At 40.3% G+C, this 23021-nt stretch overlaps 1 protein-coding gene across 1 annotated transcript; it reads left to right on the top strand.

Annotated features, from left to right (window-relative positions):
- The first annotated feature begins 13584 nt into the window (after positions 1 to 13584).
- Positions 13585 to 14529, top strand: LOC119002785 (olfactory receptor 2W3-like). The gene has a single exon (XM_037068858.1). It carries the CDS (start codon positions 13585 to 13587, stop codon positions 14527 to 14529), a length of 945 nt encoding a protein of 314 aa, XP_036924753.1.
- The last annotated feature ends 8492 nt before the right edge of the window (positions 14530 to 23021 follow it).

Raw genomic sequence — 23021 nt, 5'->3', positions numbered from 1 at the left:
TTTTAACTAAAATCTTTTTGCTTACTTTCCAATAACAGTATTAGTAGTTTTTTCCCTAGGTTTTAAAACATCGTTTTCTAGGTGTTTTACACTTGGAGGAACATTATGGAGACTAATAGCTTTAGAAATGGAGCAAGCTCATCAAACTCCATTTCCAGATGGATCTCTCTTAATTATTGATGAATACTGGATTAAACTAAGATTTCTACATTCATGTTTAATACACTTATATTTGATCTTAAGCAGACATTTCTACTCTCCATCTCTCATTTGCAAATGTAGATGATAGAACCATACCCTTTCATCTCTCTGGCTATTTTACAGATCATGCATGCCCTGAGGCCTGCCCATGCATGGTCTGGTTAGGAAAGAGACACATGATATGCGTCTAAGCCCATAGCTCTCCATCATCAGGGGTTAGCAGCTGAGTGCCCATGTCATGGCAAGGCCAGTCCTGAGTGACAGGAATCATGATGTAGAACATATACTCAGAGCAGTACAACACCTTCTTCATGGAAATTGGGCAGCACAGATCCTGCTTTCCTGGGGGCTCCATTCACCAGGGTGAAGAAGCCTAATGTGTGGGGAGGAATCCAGCAGCACAGGCCTCCTACCCACTCTAAGGGATGAACAGGGATCCCAGAAATGCCACCTCAACCTTGAAAGCTAATATCCTGGTTTCCACCATCTCCCTTGAATCCTTGCATCTAAATGTGCATTTTATCATAATATATTTGAGTCATTAAACTAAGTTCAGTCTTTCTTTTTCTTTTGGATTGGAAAAGGCACAAAGCTTTGTGCATCTCCTAATATGACCATTCTCCTTCCTATCCCAATCCTAAAAGGTCTCTAATGTTTTCTCTGGAACTCTGATTCACTACCAGTAAAATCCCCTAAATCCATATTAATTTCTTGGCCATGCTTTTACTTTCTTCTTCATTGTTTTTCCTGAATACCAGACTTCTATATTCAACTGTTCACTTGTCATCAAAATGCATGTTTAAGTCAGTATACCTAAAATTTGGCCCTAAACTGCCCCCCCCAAGTCTTCTCTAATGAACACACACACACATACACACAGCCTTCTCCATCTAAATGGATGACAACTATTCTTTCAACTGGTCAAGTCAAAAATCTAGCTGATTTTACTGTCCCACATTCGGTCCATAAGCAAATGCTGATGTCTCTCCCTTTACAACATCATCAGAGCCCTGGCAGCTCTCTCTACCTCTGCCTGCTGTACCCTTGGCCTGAACTCCCCTCCTCTCTCTTGGGGTTACTGCATGAGTTTCCTAACAGTGTAATCTTAGCTGTACCCTGGTCTCTTTTGCATCTTTTCTCAAAGCAGCAGCTGGGCTCATCCTTTTAGTGCCCAAGATAGTAGTGTCATCCCAATGACCTCTCATTCAACTCAAAAAGAAAGCCAAAATCTTACAGTGAGCCCTCAGGTGTGAATGCAGTTCTTTCTCTGATGCTGTCTCCCCCCTCTTCCCCTTTTCATCCCACTGCATCCAACCCTGAGTCCCTGCTGGCCACTTCCCATTATCAGGCCTTTCTCCCAGTTGTGCCCTCTACCTGCAGTGCCCTTTCCTCAGATGTCTCCTCTGCTCATTCCCTGAATCCTTCAACCCTGCTTAAACCCATCTTCTAAGTGAGGACTGTACAGCCATTCCCCACCCCAGGCCTACCCTCCCAGTACTATTTGCTAGTCCCAATGGAGGCTCTATTTTCCAATATATTGTTTGCCAACTTGTAATGTGTTCTGTTTCTGTCTTATTCACTAGTTAATTTCATTTGGTTGGTTTTTTCTTTTTTTGGTAGAATGTAAGAACTGCGGGGAGGGGTCTTTGCCTGTTGATAGCAGCATTGTGGGCATTGCTCAAGCACCTCAAACACTGGTTTGTCAGTCATATTACTCACTGCATACTTGCTGTATAAATAAATGATTGTATTGCTAGGGTTTCAGAATTAAATGGCTGAGCTGAAAGTGTTTTGTGAAATGTATCATGATTATTTATAAGTCATCACTAACCCATAAAGTTTAATGTCAGGTGCTAAATGAGTAAAATCAACTCTTAGGTACAGAGAAAATTTGAACAGAAGGCTGTGTTTGCAGAGGTGATGAAGTCTAGTGACAGAATGAGCTGCCATGTCCAGGCCTGGCCCCACAGAGCCACCTGTAGCTTTGATTCCCTACGACAACACAGTGACACCTCGAATCACACATTACCTCAAACACACAGCACACATCACCTCTCTTGTACTCACTAGACACATGGGGAATCATTTATAACATTCTTTGGACTAAAACCTTTTTTTAAAAAATTGACTCATGCTCCATGTATCCCTTTTCACCCGAACTTTACAGCACTGCCGCCTCCCCTCCTCGTCCTCACTCCCCTACGACCATGTGCTCCTCTGTGATCAGACATTAGACTTTTTCTAGCCCACATTATTATAAAGAATGACTATAAAGCCCTCCCTAGCATTAGAGTCTAGTTTCTATGTCTAAAGTTTATCAGAAACTGGATGATTTATTAAAATCTAATTAGATAGTTTCACTCACTGCCACCCCACAATGGAGCAACTATTTTGTTGATTGAATTAACTAAACAGCTAGTTATTCTAGCATGTTGGGAAGGCCCTGAATACAGGATACTGGGAGGATGGTGGTATGTGGAGCTGGTAGAGAGCAGGCAAGTAAAACAGCTTTATCAGCCAGCAGAAGGAAAGAAGCTAACTTCAAATGATAGTTGCAACTCTTAGCGTCTCATAGGGCAGATGAATTGGGACACTGAGATTTATTAAAACCACCTGCTCTCTAAGCACTGACCCCACTGTGCATGTTTCTGGAGAGCTGCTCAGCCACCGCACAAAGAAGAGGGCAGGGTGAGGTGCATGTGGTTCAGGATGCGCATTCTCACATCTACAGGTTCTGCATACCCACCTGCATGCAATATTCTCATGCCCTGATTCTGTGATTGTATCTACCCCAAAGTACCCAAATAATTATTTTGGCATATTCCTTACTCAATTGACTCAAAGTTAAGCATAGTTTTGCCCTGATGTTGCTTGGTTGATTGCAAAAACTCAATTTTATTTATTTATTTACTATATTAGTATTTAAATATCAGCCTTTTGATATCATATTTGCCTCTGCAACAACATTAAGACAAGTCATATATACACAATCAGACAAATCAGGGGTTCATGATACTTGTTCAATGTCCTCTTAGTTTTTGAAACTGAAGAGATTAAGCAAAATAAACTCATAGACACAGACAACAGTATGGTGATTACCAGAGGGAAGTGGATATGGGGAAATAAATGGTGACAGAAGAGACTTCACTTGGGATGGTGAACACAATACGATATACAGATGATGCATTATTTACAGAATTGTACACCTGAAACCTACATAACATTATTAACCAATGTCATCCCAATGAATTCAATTTAAACATTTTTATTTTTTTATAAAGATTTATTTATTTATCTTTAGAGAGGAAGGAGAGAGGGAGAGAAACATCAATGTATGGTTGCCTTTCGTGTGTCCCCTGCTGGGAGTTGGCCTGCAGGGAACCGGCCTGCAACCCAGGCATGTGCCCTGACTGGGAATCGAACCTCCATCCTCTGGTTCGCAGGCCCGCGCTCAATCCACTGAGCTACACCAGCCAGGGCCTCAATTTAAACATTTTTAAAAGAAAGTAAATCGATGTGAAAAGTATAAATTGACATATACTGACATTTTCCTTTAAAACCCCTAAATAAAACTAAATAATTGAAATAAAATACTTCACCCCGTTAACTCCTTAAATTAGTAATAATAATGTTAATCAATGCACCTATAAAATTTTTCCACTATCTAGGACAATGGGTTATTTATTTTTCATACATAAAATCCCTTAAAAAGTCAAAATACTACTCTATTCTCAGTAGATCCAAGGCAGAAAAAAAACCCACAATCCTGTCCCAGGTAGGATGGGATTAATTATGCCTCAATTGTTTTTTGGACACATAATAATTCTTGGTAGCAGGGAAAGGGGGCAAATGACCCAGCAGTATTTATGTTTATGAAACAACAATGGGGTGAGTCCCATTTGCTTCTACAAAGGAAAAGTCCTTACTATATCAGGGGACAAATTCTCATGGTCCTCATTTTCTGTCTGGACCTCATGGGATTGGAGGTGATGCATGCCCATGGCACACCTCAGTGTCTGTACTAATGACCCATGTGAGTTCCAAAGTTTCCTTGGAGTGCATGGCTGTGGATGACCTCAGATCACCATTGGGACTCCTCTCTATTCTTTCCTCAGGATAGAGGCATCACTGGTGGTCATTGCCTTACACCTGCACAAATACTGTGATCTGTTGCATTTATAGAGGCATGGGCCATGACCAGGAGAGGTGCCTGCATTTTCTCCATGTGTGCTGTCACAGCTGGTAGAGCACCTGCCTAACACAAGAGGGGAGAAGAAATTGCACATATGAAGGTCCTACAGCTAGACATGCACCTTCTGAATTCCAACTTTTAATGGTACCTGTTAGCACATGAGTAAAAATTGTGAGTGAATTTCTGGATTTAGGAGCTCAGTAAGTTTGTATTTCTGTATTGGTTTGTTAAGAAGCTATATGGAATGTCTCAAAGGAACAAAAAAATAGGAAATGAGAAACATATTATTTGCTTTTGGAAAGTTTATGGATTATCACAGATACAACAAGGTACAAATCTATACATAAACATATATTATAAATTATGTTATCGAATTATAACAAAACAAATTTACCAGTATAAAATGATTTTTAAAGGATGAGATGTAAAATTGCTGAAAAGACAGAAAGAATATATAAAAGTTATTATTTTTTATTGTTGACACTGTTACAGATGTCCCCCATTTTTCTCCACTTTCCCCCCTTTACCCAGCCCTGGCCTTCACCACATTATCTGTGTTCATGGGTTATGTGTATATGCATATATATTCTTTGGCGAATCTCCTTTGGCACCCCCACACCCCTCCCTTCTGATATCTGTCAGTCTGTCCCATGTATCCATGTCTCTGGTTTTATTTTGTTCATTACATTCCACATATGAGTGAGACTGTATGGCATTTTTCTCTGACTGGCTTATTTCACTTAGCATAATGTTCTCCAGTCCCATCCATGCTGCTGCAAAGGGTAAGTGTTCCTTCTGTTTTTTTTATTGCTGTGTAGTATTCTATTGTGTAAATGTACCACAACTTTTAAATCCACTAATCTACTGATGGGCAATTGGGCTGTTTCCAGAACTTGGCCATTGTAAATAATGCTACAGTGAACATAAAGGTGCATATATCCTTTCTGATTGATGTTTCGGGATTCTTAAGATATATTCCCAGAAGTGGGATTGCTGGGTCAATGGCAGTTCCATTTTAATTTTTTTTTGAGAAAACTCTATACTGCTTTCCACAGTGGCTGTGTCAATCTGCATTCCCACTAACAGTGCAGTAGGGTTACCTTTTCTCTGCATCTTTGCCGGTACTTGTTTGTTGATTTATTTTATTTACTTTTTAAACGTTTTATTTATTTATTTTTAGAGAAAGGGGAAAGGAGGGAGAAAGAGAGGAAAAGAAACATCAATGTGTGGTTGCCTCTTACATGGCCCCCTCAGGGGACCTGGCCCGCAACACAGGTGTGTTCCCTGACTAGGAATCAAACCAGCAACTTTTTGGTTTACAGCTTGTGCTCAATCCACTGAGCTACACCAGCCAGGGCTGTTTGTTGATTTATTGCTGGTAGTAACCATTCTGGCAAATGTGAGTTGATATCTCACTGTGGCTTAGTTTGCATTCCTCTGATGATTAATGATGATGAGCATTTTTTAAATGTCTATAGGCCAGCCATCTGTACGTCCTCCTTGGAGAAGTGTCTATTCAGGTCCTTTATCCATTTCTTAATTGTGTTGTTTGTCTTCCTTGTGTTGACACATACATATTTCATATCTATAACTTCACATATATATGAAATTAACCCCTGATCGGATGTATCACTGGCAAATATACTCTCCCATTCAGCAGGTTACCTTTTAATTTTGCTGACGGTTTCTTTTGCTGTGCAGGTTTTTAGTTTGATGTAGTCCCATTTGTTTGTTTCCCTTGCCCTAGGAGATATATTGGCAAAAATATTTTACATGAGGTATCTGAGATTTTATGTTGGGATAAGAAACATCAAGTTTTCTCGGGTGAACATGAGAAAATGAGATATAAGATTTGAATTTCATTTTGAAAAAAAACACATCAAAAAAGGTATTAGCAACCTCAGTGCATTGATGAGGAATTGTCACTCAGCTGAGAAGATGCAGCCCTACCCTCACTCTGAAAAACACGGGTTTCATTTCCTGCCGTTTGTCATTGTAGCCACATATTTTAGGAGTTTAAACCATTTCGTCTCCAAGATTAAAAAATCCTTTGGACATAAACTAAAGTCTTTAATTTTACCCTTCCTCCAAGTACTGAAAATAGTACAGCTATTTTAGCGATGGATTGAGTGTGGGCACTTCTGAGATGGGACGGTGCTGGCAATAACGTTCATACTGCGTGTCTCGCACCTACAGGGAGAAATCCTCTTACTTTTGCTGCATCACGAGCGCACACTCCCACGCAATGGAGCAAAACAAACGTCCACAAAGCAACAGTCCCCCTGGTGCAGGTGAGTCGCTCTGCCATCCGCAATTCCACCCGAAGTGAGGGAGAACCATGAGTCCTGCCACTAGACTTATTTCCTGCTCTTCTATGAGTCACCTGCGTGGGTGTGAGAGCTTGGGGCGCCCAAGCTCAGGGCTGGATGCTGCTCTCGGGTTTTCTTGAGTTGACCTGAGAACAGTAAACGCTTCTTTGCGGTAGGGAGGACTTAACTGCCACACTAAACAATTAATCATTCATTCTTTGATCTTCTACAGTGTGCCCATAAATAAATGATGAGTATTTCCCCATCTCTCCCCACACCAGGAGAGCAGTGACAAGCCCCATGGCACATCTGAAATGTGCTCTGTGCAAGCACAGAGGCGCAGTCAGGGGAGGTGCGCAGACACTCAGTGTGATTGTGAAGGTTCCCAGTCGGGTGGTAACTGGAGTGGGCAGGTGGGGAGGCGGGCAGGCTCTTGGCCCAGTTCGCTGAGGGGGAACTCTGCACAGAAAAAGTAAAACTGATTACAGTAGAATTGAAGGGGATAAAATACCTGCCCCTTCCCAGAACCATCCAGAAATTGAAGGTCTGAGATACAGCGTGTGAAAGACCCATGTCTGCCACGCGGACCGGAATGAGCGTGGGGCTGGGTCAGCCTGGCCCTCTGCTCTCAGGCTGTGCAAGGCCCCGTGGGGCCCCGTGTGCAAGGCTGATCTAGACTCAGAGCCGGCAAAATGTGAGCTGTTGGGGTGAACATTCCTTTCATTTGCCTGAACCTCTGCCTGAAGAAGTCGCTCTGAGTCACTTTCACATTAAAGTGCAGGAAACAGTTCTGGAGATCGGAAGACAGGTTTTATCTTGAAAATCAAACTCACACCCTGTCACTGCATTCCACTCATATTCAGCTCCGCAGTCTACTTTTCTCTAATTTCACAATTTTTGGATCTTGAAATTGTGCAGCAATTCGTTGTAAAACAATGATGTTATTACGGTGATTGAGAATTTGTCTAACTCCCTGTCTTTCTTCCTTTTCAGGTGGTTTTTTTTTTTTTTTTTTTTTTTTTTTTTTTTTTTTTAGTGATTCATTAAGGCCAATCTATAAAGGAACAATAACAAAGTTAAAATGATATATTAACATATTTGGAAACAAAATAGAAAATAACTCTCAAGAAAGCTTCCTATTTTATTATATGCTAACAAAATGCTTATTTATTTTTAAAAGATTTTATTTTATTTTTCGAGAGAGGGGAAGGGAAGGAGACAGAGTGGGAGAGAAACATCAGTGTATAGTTGCCTCTTCCGTGCTCCTTACTGGGGACCTGACCCACAACCCAAGCATGAGCCCTGACTGGGAATCAAACCAGTGACCCTCTGGTTTGCAGGCCAGAGCTCAGACCTCTAAGCTACACCAGCCAGGGCTTACATATTATTTTTAAATTTCATAATAATTAATGATTACTGATTAATATTTAATAAAGAAGGGATCATATAAAAATGAAATTCTCACACTCCATCTCACTCTCTAGAAATGTCTTTAACAATTTAGTGTCTATATTTAGGTATTGTAATTATTTTAATGTAAATATACATATCTAGAGAGTTTGTGGCCAAAAAGTGAGATGACACTACATATTATCTCCCTATACTTTATATTTTGTTTTCCATTTGTTTGAATTTAATATGACTTTTGGCAAAAATCACATACATATGCTTATTTCCACTTAGTAGTTGTTTTTAGTTCATAAATTTAGCATTATTTATTAATCATCCTTTTTTCCCCTTATCCCCCTCCTTCCTGCACTCCACCACCCTCCAGCATTCCTCCCTACCACTTAGTTCATGTCTGTTGGTTGTATATATAAGTTCTTTGACTTCTCCATTTCCTATATTATTCTTAATCTCTCCCTGTCTATTTTGTGCCTACCTAGTACGCTTATTCCCTGTACCTTTTCCCTTGATGGACTCTGGCCAGCACAGTCTGCCTGTTGTGACTGATGACAAGAATAAAATGCACGGGTGACAGCAACCCTGTGGAGAAAAAGGGAATGGCATGGCTATTCTCTCAAGGGGAGAGTGCCTTGATGCTTGCCTAGACAGGTTTTTATTGTTTTTCTTGGGGCTTACCTCAAATAAGAATTTATTATCCATTACATAGAATATTATTGTCTACATTTTAGGTACAATCAAGGAAATGAAAATAACATGCAGAGGGGAATGATTAGCTCTGTCCTTGGGAAAATTCACACAAGCTTTGGAAATTACCTTGAAGATAGACAATACACATTTTTTTTTAGATCTGGGTGATGGAGTTTTAGCAAGAGCAAGCTGTAACAGTCTGTATGCATTTTCTAGGCCTGGTTCCCATGGGAAAACTCGGTTTGAAGGTCTGGCTCTTGCCCACCACTTCGCTTCTCTAGGTTTTCCATACAGAGCTGAGTCACATTTGCCAGACTGAAACAAACTGGTCCCCTACCATCACCCTGAATTCTCCCTCTCCCTACTGATAATCCTCCATGTGATCTCCATTTCTGTGATTCTATTCCTGTTCTAGTTGTTTGCCTAGTTTTTATTATTTAGGTTCAGTTGTTGATAGTTGTGAGTTTGTTCTCATTTTACTATTTACATCTTTGATCATCTTGTATTTAAAGGGACTTACCTAAGTCCCTTTAACATTTCATATAATAAGGGCTTGGTGATGATGAACTCCTTTAACTTCCCCTTATCTGGGAAGCACTTTATCTGCCCTTCCATTCTAAATGATAGCTTTGCAGGATAGAATAATCTTGGATGTAGGTTCCTGCCTTTCATGACTTCGAATACTTCTTTCCAGTCTCTTCTTGACTGTAAGGTTTTGTTTGTTTGTTTTTGAGAAATCAGCTGATTGCCTTAGGGGAATTCCTTTGTAGGTAAGTGTCTCCTTTTCTCCTACTGCTTTTAAAATTCTCTCCTTATCTTTAATCCTGGGTACCTTAATTATGATGTGTCTTCGTGAGTTCCTGCTTAGGTCCAATTTGTTTGGGACTCTCTGGGCTTCCTGGACTTTCTGGAAGTCTATTTCCTTTGCCAGATTGGGGAAGTTTTTCTTCATTATTTGTTTAAATAAGTTTTTAATTTTTTGCCTTTCCTCTTCTCCTTCTGGCACCCATATGATTCAGAGGTTGGAGCATTTAAAGTTGTCCCAGAGCTTTCTCAGACTCTCCTCATTTTTTAAAATTATTTTTTCTTTATTCTGTTCTGGTGGGATGTTTATTTCTTCATTTTGTTTCAAATCCTTGGTTTGAGTCCCAGTTTCCTTCCCTTCACTTTTGGTTCCCTGTATATATTCCTTTATTTCACTTTGTTTAGCCTTCATTCCTACCTTCATTTTGCAACTGAGCCAAGTCATCTCTGTGAACGTCCTGGTTTCCAGTGTTTTGAACTCTGCATCAGACAGGTTGTCCATCTTGTCACTTAGTTCTTTTTCTGGAGTTTTGATATGTTCTTTCATTTCAGCCATATTTCTTTGCCTTGGCACACCTGTTTTGTTGTAAAGGGCAGAGCCTTAAAAATTCACCAGGGCAGGGCAACCCCTTTTGCTGTGTTGGGGCACTGTCTGTGGGGGAGGGGTCAGAGAGGGAACCATGCCACTTGCTGGCTCTGCTCTAGCCCTACTTTCTGTTACTTCCCTCACTTCCCACAAGTGGATTGTGGCTTTTCAGATGGTGACTTGCAGATGGGTGAATTTGTGTATGTTCTAGGACCCTGCAGGCCTCTCCCATGGACTCTCCTATGATCCTAAGAGTTTGTCCCACTGCCACAACTCCTGCAGATTTTTATATTCAGAGGTTTTGAGTCTTAAGTTTCCCAGGCTGAAACCCTTGGTTCCATGGTCTGTCTCACTTCCCAATGGTTCCTCCCAGCTTATTGGCCCACAAATATAAGACCAACTGGTCAACCAGCCACCTCCTTGGCTGTGAGTCCTCTCCACCTTGGCTTCCCATCTCCTCCCCTCCTACCAGTCTGGATTAATGTTTCTTTAACTCCTTGGTTGTTGGGATTCCATGAAGTTTGAATATCTGGCAGTTCTGATTGTTTTTTGTTTTTCAATTTGTTGTTCTTCTTTTGGTTGTGCGAGGAAGTGAAGCATTTCTACCTATGTCTCCATTATGCCTGAACTCCTGGGCTGCTTTCTCCAAATCCTTGGTGTATTAGTACATGAGCAAAATCCACTGTTAATAATTTCTATAACTTTGAATATATACATTGTCCTGAACTATCCATTTCAATTAATAATCTTTTCTTAAGATTCCTCCACATTTTAGAGTTCAAGAGAATTGGTATATTTCCTGGCACTTACCACATTTTATATTTACCTATTTAAAAAGGTAAATCTATGTTTATATTTATATTTTAATTTTATATCTTTGATTATCAGTGAGAAAAATTCTCATGTTTTTATGTCACTTTTCCTGTGAACTACTTCTTTAAGTGATAATTATTTTTATTTTGTTTCATATTTTCTTGGCAATTGCTTGAAAATGTTATTAAATAACATTTTATAATGGTCATGTTGCATTTTTCTAGTATTTTCATTATTTTTATAATGAAAATACTTTTTAGTGGTGTTTCTTATAGTGTAGATTTATTAAAATATGCAAATTTATATGTACTTTGCTTGATTGCTTTTGAGAATTGTAATTTGCCTAGTGAGACCTGTGTAAATTTAATATGATCAGGGAAAGAAAGAGGGTACAACTTTTGTGCCTTCTTATAATAGTAATATTTAATGTTTAAATATTTGATTTGTTATTTATTTTGGTGAAAATAGTGAATGAGTGATTCACACTCCCTAACTCCAAATGCATTTCTGATTATCATGGTTTATTATATTTCAAAGTATGTTTGGATATATGTTAAGGATAGTTTCTCCTCATTAGACTTTTTTTTCAGAATTTCTCTGCCTAGTCACATAGGCCTAGTTTCCCATTCCCTGTGCATATGACACATAAGCTTTATGCAGTATACTTTCATATTTACCAACTTTTAAATAAAAAATATCAAGACATCCGCAAAATAAATAAGGTAGTTTGATGATTACCATTTTAGAAGAGAAAACTAAAAAGGTCAGGAACTTTCCAAGGTCTCCTAATTGTATCTTGTTGGCTAAGGGATAGTAACAGGAGACTGACACCATGATGGGAGATGTTTTCTATTGATTCCTCTATATTTTCTGTAAGACTTGGACTTTTGTCCTCAAACCTGCTTTGCTTGATGGTGATGAACTCTCAGCAATGCAATCTGATAGAGGTTTTTGCATGTGTACATAAATTATTGCATTAAAGTTGCATTACCTCTTACAAAGCAGGATATAGTAATTTGGAAGAAATACATATGTGTGTGTGTGTGTGTGTGTGTGTGTGTGTGTGTGTGTGTGTGATTTCTTAAAAAACAGATCTGAGGGGGGATATTAATTTTATGTGTATGTTGCTTTAGTAATATTCAATTGTTTCTTAAATTGTAATTTATTTGGGTACTTGAACTTACCTCAAGACTAATGGTCAAATGAATGACATTTGTCTTTAAGTTAAAGAACAAATAAAATATTCTGCATATAATACATATTTCCTAAATACTATTAATTTATTATTTCAGAATTCCATTTTGGGCTTTTGAAGTTTTAGCAGGAGCTCAGGAACTTGGGTCTCATGATAAATCAATGTCTGGGCCATGCCAGGATTTATCTTCTTGTCATTGGAATTAGAAGCAGTGCCAGCAGTGAAGAATGAAGACTTCAAGCCCTATTTTCATAGTTCAAAATCAGCTCTGCCTTTTCTAGAATATGATTGTTCACTTAACACACATCTGCCCAGTTTCCTTTTCTGTAAGTCTGGGATGATAAGACTGTCAACTCCATATCACTATTGTTGGGGTTAAATAAATGTAAAAAGCATGGAGGAACACCTGGTTCATAGTAAGTACTGCCTTATATTGTCTGTTACTGTGGGGAAGCTTTGTCCAGCAGAGGCCCCCCCATCCCCCCCCTCCAAACTGTTGTGGATAAGGATAAGTCTACCAAGACATAATCTGCTTGGGGAGGAAAGGTGGCCAACTTCTCCAAGGAGAAGGGCCTTGAGCCTGTTCCTCAGTGGGCTTTTATTGGGTTCAACTTGCACAGAAATACAGTAAAGCTCATCAGTCATTGTCAGGCAGTAATGATCAAACCATAGATAATATTCAAAGAACTATGAGAGCTTATTCTGAGTCAGGGTCAGATAGCTAAAGGGCTATTAAACTTTAGGAAACAAGGTCATTTTGTGCTTGGACCCTTATCAGAAAGTTGAGGACATTCTTAGTAAAGCAGGTTTCACAGGATTTTATGCATTCTTCTTAGCCTGGTTGCCCTGGGGAACTGCCTGTTCCTGCCCAGGGCTACACCACCCTCTGTCATTGTTTCAGGTTTAAGTTAGGCAGGGGAAATAAGGCAGCCAAGAGATAAGGAGACTACTTGCAGACAGAATGAGGACTCAGGCTATGTCAAAGCCAAGGAGTGAGGGTCCATCACTCCCTTTTTCTATAGCCCCCCAAGTCCTTCCCTGATGGCCCTTTCTCAACCATGCCTGTCTTCTCCTTCAGGGGCCAATGGTGACATTTTGGACTCTTCAGTCAGATCTGGTCTTGACCTATGCTTCCCAATGTGTGTGTTTTTTCCTGAAATCTTACCTGTCATTGGCTAACCAGTCATCTGCCCAGGGCCAAGCAGGGTGAAGTGAAGGGGACAGAGGCAGCACCCCTGCCAGAAAGACAAGCTTTTTCTCCTTAGTGGCTTATGGTCCCAAGGTCTTTTTCTCAGTTTTAGCCATGAGGGTTACAGCTTCTGAAATCAGGCAGGGTGGTTCCCAATATTACTATTATTGGTATAAATATTCCTTTTCAGGTGCAGTAGATATGGATGGAACCAATGATAGCACTCAAGGAAATTTCATCCTTTTAGGATTTTCTGACCACCCCCATCTGGAGAGGATCCTCTTTGTAGTCATTTTGATTGCATATCTCCTGACCATTGTGGGAAACACCACCATCATCCTGGTGTCCCGGCTGGACCTCCAGCTCCACAGCCCCATGTACTTCTTCCTCACCCACCTCTCCTTCCTGGACCTCAGCTTCACCAGCAGTTCAATCCCCCAGCTGCTCTATAACCTGAGTGGACATGACAAGACCATCAGCTACACAGGCTGTGCCATTCAGCTCTTTTTGTTTCTGGGTCTGGGTGGTGTGGAGTGCCTGCTCCTGGCTGTCATGGCCTATGACCGGTTTGTTGCAGTCTGCAACCCCCTGCACTACCTGGTGATCATGAGTCCTCGCCTCTGCATGGGATTAGTGTTGGTGGCCTGGGGCGGTGGGGTGGCCAACTCCCTGGCTATGTCCCCAGTTACCCTGCATTTACCACGCTGCGGGCACCACAGTGTGGACCACTACCTATGTGAGATGCCTGCCCTGATCCGGATGGCCTGTGTCAATACAACTGCCATTGAGGGCACTGTGTTTGTCCTGGCAGTGGTTATTGTGCTGTCACCCCTGGTGTTTATCCTGGTCTCCTATGGCTACATCATAAGGGCTGTGTTACATATTCAGTCAGCATCAGGGAGGCAAAAGGCCTTCAACACCTGTGGCTCTCATCTCACAGTGGTCTCTCTGTTCTATGGGAACATCATCTACATGTACATGCAGCCGGGAAACAGTTCTTCCCAGAACCAGGGAAAATTCCTCACCCTCCTCTACAATATTGTCACGCCACTTTTGAACCCCCTGATCTACACCCTCAGAAACAGAGAGGTGAAGGGGGCACTAAGGAGGTTGCTGCTAGGTCACAGAGAGGTACAAAAGAAGTAACAACAAATAGGAGAGGTGGGTATCTGCAGCCCAGCTGTCACCTCCTTCAGGGGCCAACAGTGCCATCTGGGACTCTTCAGTCGTATCTGGTCTTGACCTGTGCTTCCCAATGTGTGTGTCTTTTCCTGGGCTGCCACAAACTATTTCTGTCCCAACATTACATATTTTAATGTGTAGCTGTATAACACACATCATTCAAAAATCCCCATAGCTGCGCTATGAAACAAGTTCAAAGAACAACATGAGATAAGCAGTTATAAAGATGAGTTTCCACAGCTGCTACCAAAGTGCCAAGAAGAGAAACACTATTTTTAATCTGACTTTAGCCTTTGTTATTTTTAAAAATAACGTATTTTTTGGACCACAAGACACACCTAGGTTTTAGAGGAGGAAAATAGGGGAAAATTTTTTGAAGAAAAAAATGTGGTAAAATATTCAATGACATAAATAACATAATATTTCACCAATGTAAATGTAAATAGAACTCAATAGCAGCATTAACAACCATTATTCCTCTCAAATTGAGTGGGGGGCAGGAAGTGGGGAGTGTGTCTTATAGTCCAAAAAATATGGTAATGACTCTGTATTTTAGTCAAAATTACCACAATTTGTTTACTTTTCTTAGCAGAGAGCCATCTAATGTGGAAATTCAGCAAGTAGGGTGTTTTATATTTCCCAATTTCATGGAAACATGTTTCTTTTCTATCATTGGTTTGCAAACTTTGACATTTCCCCCAAAGTCTAGTGTAAGGAATAAAGTCTGAATAAACCAAGAAGTTAACCTATAAAGTGGTAAATGGGTCATTTAAGTCTTAGAACATGATTATCTCTCAGGCACATATTTACTTTATTAGTGAGAAGGTCCTAATGTTCTTCAAGTTCCTGCTATGAGGCAGATGCTCTTATTCATCTAATCTCTGCATTTGTTGGAAGTCATCATATTTTTTTAAAAATATATTTTATTGATTATACTGTTAGAGTTGTTCCTTTTATCCCCTTCCTTGGCCCCCCCCTCTGCCTAGAATCCTCATTCCCACTAGGAACTCCCTCTTTAGTACATGTCTATGGGTTATGCATATAAGTCCTTTGGCTTCTACATGTCCTATACTGTTCTTTTAAAATATATATATATAATTGATTATGCCATTACAGTGGTCCTATTTCCCCCCTTCATTCCCCTCCACCTTGCATACCCCTCCCCCACCACTCCCCCCTTTTGTTTATGTCCATGTATCACTAGTTCTTTAGATTCTATATTTCCCATACTATTCTTGCCCTCCCCCCTATTTATTTTCTACCTACCGCCTATGCTACTTATTCTCTGTACCTTCTCTCCACTTCTCCTCCTCCCACTCCCCTGTTGCTAACCCTCCAAGTCATCTCCATTTCTATGGTTCCACTCCTGATCTAGCTGTCCTCTTACATTGCTTTTGTTCTAGGTGTGGTTGTTAATAACTGTGAGTTTGCTGTCCTTTCACTGTTTGTATTTTTTATCTTCTTGTTTGCTGTCCTTTCACTGTTTGTATTTTTTATTTTCTTTTTCTTAGATAAGTCCCTTTAACATTTCATATAATAAGGGCTTGGTGATGATGAACTTCTTGAATTTGGCCTTACCTGAGAAGCACTTTATCTGCCCTTTCATCGTAAATGAAAGCTTTGCTGGATAGAGCAATCTTGGCTGTAGGTCTTTGGATTTCATGACTTGGAATACTTCTTTCCAGCCCCTTCTTGCCTGTAAGGTCTCTTTTGAGAAATCAGCTGACAGTCTGATGGGTATTCCTTTATAGGTGACTGTCCCCTTATCTCTTGCTGCTTCTAGAATTCTCTCCTTCATTTTAATCTTGGCTAATGTAATTATGATGTGCCTTGGTGTGTTCCTTCTTGGGTCCAACTTCTTTGAGACTCTCTGAGCTTTCTGGATTTCCTGGAAGTCTATTGCCTTTGCCAGATTAGGGAAGTTCTCCTTTATTAGTTTTTCAAATAAGTTTTCCACTTGTCACTCTTCCTCTTCCCCTTCTGGTACCCTATAATTCAGATGTTGGAACATTTAAAGATGTGCTGGAGGTTCCTAAGCCTCTCCTCATTTTTGTGAATTGTTGTTTCTTCATTCTTTTCTGTTTGGTAATTTCTTTCTTCCTTCTGGTCCACTCCCTTGATTTGAGTCCTAGTTTTCTTTCCATCTCTATTGGTTTCCTATGCATTTCCCTTCATTTTAATTAGCTTAGCCTTCATTTATTCCTCTAATTTGTGACTAAAATCAACCAGTTCTGTGAGCATCCTGATCACCAGGGTTTTGAACTGTGCATTTGATAGGTTGGCTATCTCTTGGTCGCTTGTAAGTATTAGCTCTGGGGCTTTGAGCTGTTCTTGAGCCATAATATTTTGGTCTGTTCTTGCCTGTTATATATGAGGGGTGGAGCCTTAGGTGTTCACCAGGGTGGGGCTGTATATGGGGGCAGGGTCAGAGAGGGGCAATGGCATTTGTTTGGCTCTCTCTCAAATTTCGGTCGCCTCTGCTGCTTCCCACAAGCAAACCTGGCCCCCCTGGTGCCGGCTCCTGGGTATGTGGGCCTGTGCATCATCCAGGACCCTGTGGGTCTCTCCAACAAACTCAGGGCATGTGCTTGGGTTGCAGGCTAGGTCCCCAGTGAGGGGCATATGAAAGACAACCACACACTGATGTTTCTCACTCTTTTTCCTTTTCTTCCTTTCTCTAAATAAATAAATAAATAAATATTAAAAAAGAATTTCTAAAATCAAAAAGAAAAATATTTTTAAGAACCCAGTTGAAAAATGAGCAGATGTTTGAGCATTACAAAAGAAGACATGCTTGTGTATGGCCAGGAAGTAAATTAAAATACGTTCCAGAACATTAATCATTGGGACGTACATATTACTTTTTCCCATGCATCAGAATGTCTAAATTAAAAAAAAATACTATGAACTTCAAATGTTTATAAGAATTTAGAGCTAGTGAGACACTCATAGGTTCTTGATGCAACTTTTCTATGATGTATCAATTCCATCTGTAGGTATTTACTCAAGACAAATATAAACATACGTGTACAAAATTATTTGAACAATCACGTTCATAATCAACCCTATTCATAGGAATCTTAATTAAAATCTTCACAACATACCTATATGCACACACACATACAGATCTATAAATAATGTTTTACATATATTTATAGTGCTCTTTTATATTATATAAGATAGAAACTAAGATTTTTATAATATAAAATGACATTTATATAACAAAATAGGAAGTTAAGTATTTCTTTTTTTAAAGATTTTATTTATTTATCTTTAGAGGGGAAGGGAAGGAGAGAGCAAGAGAAATATCAATGTGTGGTTGCCTCTCATATGTCCCCTGCTGGGAACTGGCCTGCAACCCAGGCATATGCCCTGACTGGGAATCGAACCACAATCCTTTGGTTCACAGGCCTGCGCTCAATCCACTGAGCTGCACCAGCCAGGGCAAGTATTTCTATAATATAAAATGATATTTACATAACAAAATATTATTATATAAACCTATTCATATTAATTTATCAGAAGAAAAGTAGGTAAATGAACAAGAAACAGATTAAAGAATGCTGTGGGGCAATGAGAATAGTCTGAATGTTATTTGAAAAGAAATAACATTTGTATGAAAATAAAGAAATAAAGAAATTTTTAACTTTATTTTTATGGTTGATACTATCGCAGATTCTTCCTTTTTCCCCTGTTTGCCCATTTCTCCTAGCCCCCGCTCCCATTTCCCTCTGGCCACCACCACACTGTTGCCTGTGTCTGGATTACATATATATGGTCTTACTAATTGGTTGATCTTCTTGTTCCAGTTTTTCCCACCCCACTCCTGACACCTCTCAGTTTGTTCCAAGTATCCATATCTCTGTTTCTATTTTGTTCGTCAGTTTATTTTGTCCATTGGATTCCACATATAAGTGAGATCATATAGTATTTTTCTTTCTCTGACTGTCTTATTTCATTTAGCATTATTTTTTATTGTTGTTCAAGTACAATCATTTCCATTTCCCTCCCACCCCCTTCCCCACCCTACCAACCCCTACCTCCCACTCTCATTTTTTTATATGTCTGAGCCATCTGCATGTCCTCCTTGGAGAAGTGTCTATTCCAGTCCTTTGGCCTTTGAAAATGATTAAAATTATTTTAATCATTTTTAATTGTTATTCTGTTATAGTTGTCCCAATATTTCCCCTTTGCCCTCCTCCACCCATCCCAGCCCCTGCTCCCACAGTCAATTCCCACACTGTTGTCCATGTCTATGGGTTCTTCATACATGTTTTTGACCAGTCCCTTTTCTTTCTTTTTCCATTATCCCCCTCACTCCTCCCCTCTGGTCACTGTTGGTCTGTTCCATGTTTCCATGACTGTGGTTCTATTTTGTTCATCAGTTTATTTTGTTCATTAGATTCCTCTTATATGTGAAATCATATGGCATTTGTCTTTCACCAACTGGCTTATTTCACTTAGCATAATACTCTCTAGTTCCATCCTTTTGCCGTTGCAGAAGGTAGGAGTTCATTTTTTCTTTCTGCGGGTAGTATTCCATTTGTATAAGTGTACCACCATTCCTTTAAAAAATACTTTATTGAATTATTTTTAGAGAGAGGGAACAGGAAGGAGAAAGAGTGGGAGAGAAACATTAATGTGTGGTTGCCTCTCATGTGTCCCCTACTGGGGACCTGGCCTGAAACCCAGGCATGTGCCCTGACTGGGAATCGAACCACGATCCTTTGGTTCACAGGCCTGTGCTCAATCCACTGAGTTACACCAGCCAGGGTGGTTTCTTGATCCACTCATTTACTCATGCTTTTGCCCATTTTTCATTTGGATTGTTTGTCTTTCTGGTGTTGAGTTGTATAAGTTATTCATATATTTTGGAGATCAAACCCTTGTCCAATGTATCATTGGCAAAAGTGTTCTCCCATACAGTGGGTTCCCTTCTCATTTTGCTGATGGTTTCTCTTTTCTTATATTTTATTTATTGATTTTTAGAGAGAGGGATGGGAAGAAGAAAGACTGGGGGAGATACATCAGCGTGTGGTCACCTCTTATGTGTCCCCTACTGGAGACCTAGCCTGCATCCCAGGCATGTGCTCTGACTGGGAATCGAACCAGCAACCCTTTGCTTCACAGGCCCGTGCTCAATCCACTGAGCTACACCAGCCAGGTGCTGATGGTTTCTCTAGCTGTGCAGATGCTTTTTAATTTTATGTAGTCCCATTTGTTTATTTTTCCTTTGTTTCCCTTGCCCTAGTAGATATATTGGCAAAAATATTGTTAGATATCTAAAATTTTACTGCCTATGTTTTCCTCTATAATTTTATGCTATCAGGACTTCCGCCAAGATGGAGGCATAGATGGAAACACTGTGCCTTCTCCCAAAACCAAGTTTGAATACAACAAAGGTTTGGAGAACAAAGACACAACCACAAAACAGAAAATTGAGTTATACAGAAGTCCGACAACCACTAACCGGAAATCCAACAACCACTAACCGTTCAACGGGGACGGTAAGAGGGGCAGAGCCAGCAGTAGAGCAGGGTCGAGCAGAAAAGATCCCCAGACCCAGACGCGTAAGTGGCCCGGACCCAGTCAGGGTGTGGGGCAGACTGACCACGGTCGCACATTCTCACACAGTGAGATGGACCACGCAGGCCCCAGGGGGCAAGGGCTGACGGCGGTGGCACACTCACGTGCAGTGGGACTAAACGCGTGGGCCCGGTGACAGTGGCAGCTGAAGCACCTGTGGGGGCTGCGGCAGGAGACAGCAGACAGACGCCATTGTTCCTTGTTGACCCGGCCCCCACATACAGCGTCACAACCCAGCCACTGAGTTGCCCTGCTCTGGTGAAAACCTAGGGCTCAGATCCTGCTATGTATCAGGCGTGAACAGCTCAAAAGATGGCGCAAGAAGAACTCAAAGTCCCAGAGCCGATAACTCTAAGCGACTGAGAAATTGCCAGCCTCTCAGAAGCACAATTCAAGACACTGTTTATCAGGATGCTCACAGAACTGGTTGATTATAGTCACAAATTAGAGGAACATAAGAAGACTAAACTAATTGAAATGAAGGGAGATGTCCAGGAAACCAATAGCGATGGAAAGGAAACTGGGACTCAAATCAATGGAATGGACCAGAAGGAAGAACAAAACATCCCACCAGAAAGGAATGAAGAAATGAGAATTCAAAAAAATGAGGAGAGGCTTAGGAACCTCCAGGACATCTTTAAACGTTCCAACATCCGGATTATAGGGGTACCAGAAGGGGGAAAGAAACAGCCACGAGTGGAAAAGTTATTTGAACAAATAATAAAGGAGAACTTCCCCAGTCTGGCAAAGGAAATAGACTTCCAGGAAATCCAGGAAGCTCAGAAAGTGCCAAAGAAGTTGGACCCAAGAAGGAACACACCAAGGCACATCATAATTACATTAGCCAAGATTAAAATGAAGGAGAGAATCCTAGAAGCAGCAAGGGATAAGGGGACAGTCACCTACAAAGGAGTACCCATCAGACTGTCAGCGGATTTCTCAAAAGAGACCTTACAGGCAAGAAGGGGCTGGAAAGAAGTATTCCAAGTCATGAAATCCAAAGACCTACAGCCAAGATTGCTTTATCCAGCAAAGCTTTCATTTAGAATGGAAGGACAGATAAAGTGCTTCTCAGATAAGGTCAAGTTCAAGGAGTTCATCATCACCAAGCCCTTATTATATGAAATGCTAAAGGGACTTATCTAAGAAAAAGAAGATGAAAAATATGAACAGTGAAAGGACAGCAAACTCATAGTTATTAACAACCACACCTAAAACAAAAAGCAAATCTAGAGGACAGCTAGATCAGGAGTGGAACCATAGAAATGAAGAACACATGGAGGGTTAGCAACAGGGGAGTGGGAGGAGAAGGGGGGAGAAGGTACAGAAAATAGCAGAGACAGTAGGTAGAAAACAGATAGGGGGAGGGCAAGAATAGTGGGGGAAATATAGAATCTAAAGAACTTGAGACACGTGGTTATAAACTAAGGGGGGGGGGAGAATGGTGGGGGAGGGAGTGTGCGGGTGGAGGGGAATGAAGGGGGGGAGTAGAACAACTGTAATGGTATAATCAATAAAATATATTTAAAAAATAAACAAAACAAAACAAACAAACAAAAAAAGAAAGAATCCCAAATCCCCAACTTAAAATGCAAACATCTTAGGGGCATACCAAATGCAAGGTATGTTATTGTATAATTACAAAAAAAAATTTTATGCTATCATGAGTTACAATTAAGTCTTTATCCATTTTAAGTTTATTCTGGTGTGTGGTGTAAGATGGTGGCCTAGTTTCCCTTTTTTGAGTGTACTAGTCTAGTTTTCTCAACATCATTTACAGAAGAGACTGTCTTTTTCCATTGTATGCTCTTGATTTCTTTGTCAAATATTATTTGATCATAAAGTTGTGGGTTTATTTCTGGGCTCTCTGTTCTGTTTCAATAATCCACATGTATGTTCTTATACTGTCTTATTTCACTTAGCATTATTTTTTTATTGTTTTTCAAGTACAATCATTTCCATTTCCCTCCCACCCCCTACCCCACCCTACCAGACTGTTCTGATTGCAGTTGACTTGTAGTATAGTTAGGTATCAGAAATTGTGATTCCTTCAATATGGTCTTCTTTATTAAGATTGCCAAGGTTTTGGGGGTCTTTTTTGGTTCCATATAAATTTTTGAAATATTTTCTCTAGATCTGTGAAATAATCCATTGGCATTTTTTTAAAAATTGCATTGAATCTATAAATTGGTTTAGAGAGTGTGAAAATTTTAATGATGTTAATTCTAATATTCAAAGAAGAACTAACACTTACTCTTCTCAAACTATTCCAAAGAATTCCAGAGGAGACTCCAAGTTCTTTTTACATGGCTAATAATATCCTAATTCCAAAACCAGATAAAGATATAGCAAAGAAAGAAAATTATAGGCTAATATACCTGATGAACAAAGATGCTATAATCCTCAATAAAATATTAGCAAACTGAAACCAACAATACATTAAAAAGGTCATACACCAAGTGAGATGTATCTGAGGAATGAAAGGTTGATACAAACTTCTTCGCTCATCAATAAATATGATACATCACATAGATATAATAGATAGAAGATAAACAGAATTTGAGCCTAGATGGAAGCATAGGTAGAAACCCTTTGCTTCCTCGCACAACCAAAAGGAGGATAAAAACCAATCTAAAAACAGTAAACAACCAGAAGTGCCAGAAAACCAAACTGCATGGAACTCTGACAACCAAGGAATGAAAGAAGCAGCCAACCAGACCAACCAGACCAGTAGGAGGGAGACAAGGGAGAGAGGGCAGACAGATGAATGGAGAGAACTCACCGCAAGGCAGCAGGTTGCACCGGTGGAGCTGGCTGAATGGAAAATGAGACTCAGAGCTGACGGTGGACTATGTGAGGGGTTGTCATGG

This window comes from Sturnira hondurensis, unplaced genomic scaffold (genome assembly GCF_014824575.4).
Source record: "Sturnira hondurensis isolate 20B ecotype Veracruz unplaced genomic scaffold, ASM1482457v3 Scaffold0018097, whole genome shotgun sequence".
Taxonomy (NCBI): Eukaryota; Metazoa; Chordata; class Mammalia; order Chiroptera; family Phyllostomidae; genus Sturnira; species Sturnira hondurensis.
Note: the sequence above shows the minus strand (reverse complement) of the source record. Positions and strands in the feature narration are given on the sequence as shown.

Bases quoted from the DNA above. Each gene is read 5' to 3' on its own strand.
- LOC119002785 (XM_037068858.1), top strand. From the start codon at position 13,585: ATGGATGGAACCAATGATAGCACTCAAGGAAATTTCATCCTTTTAGGA.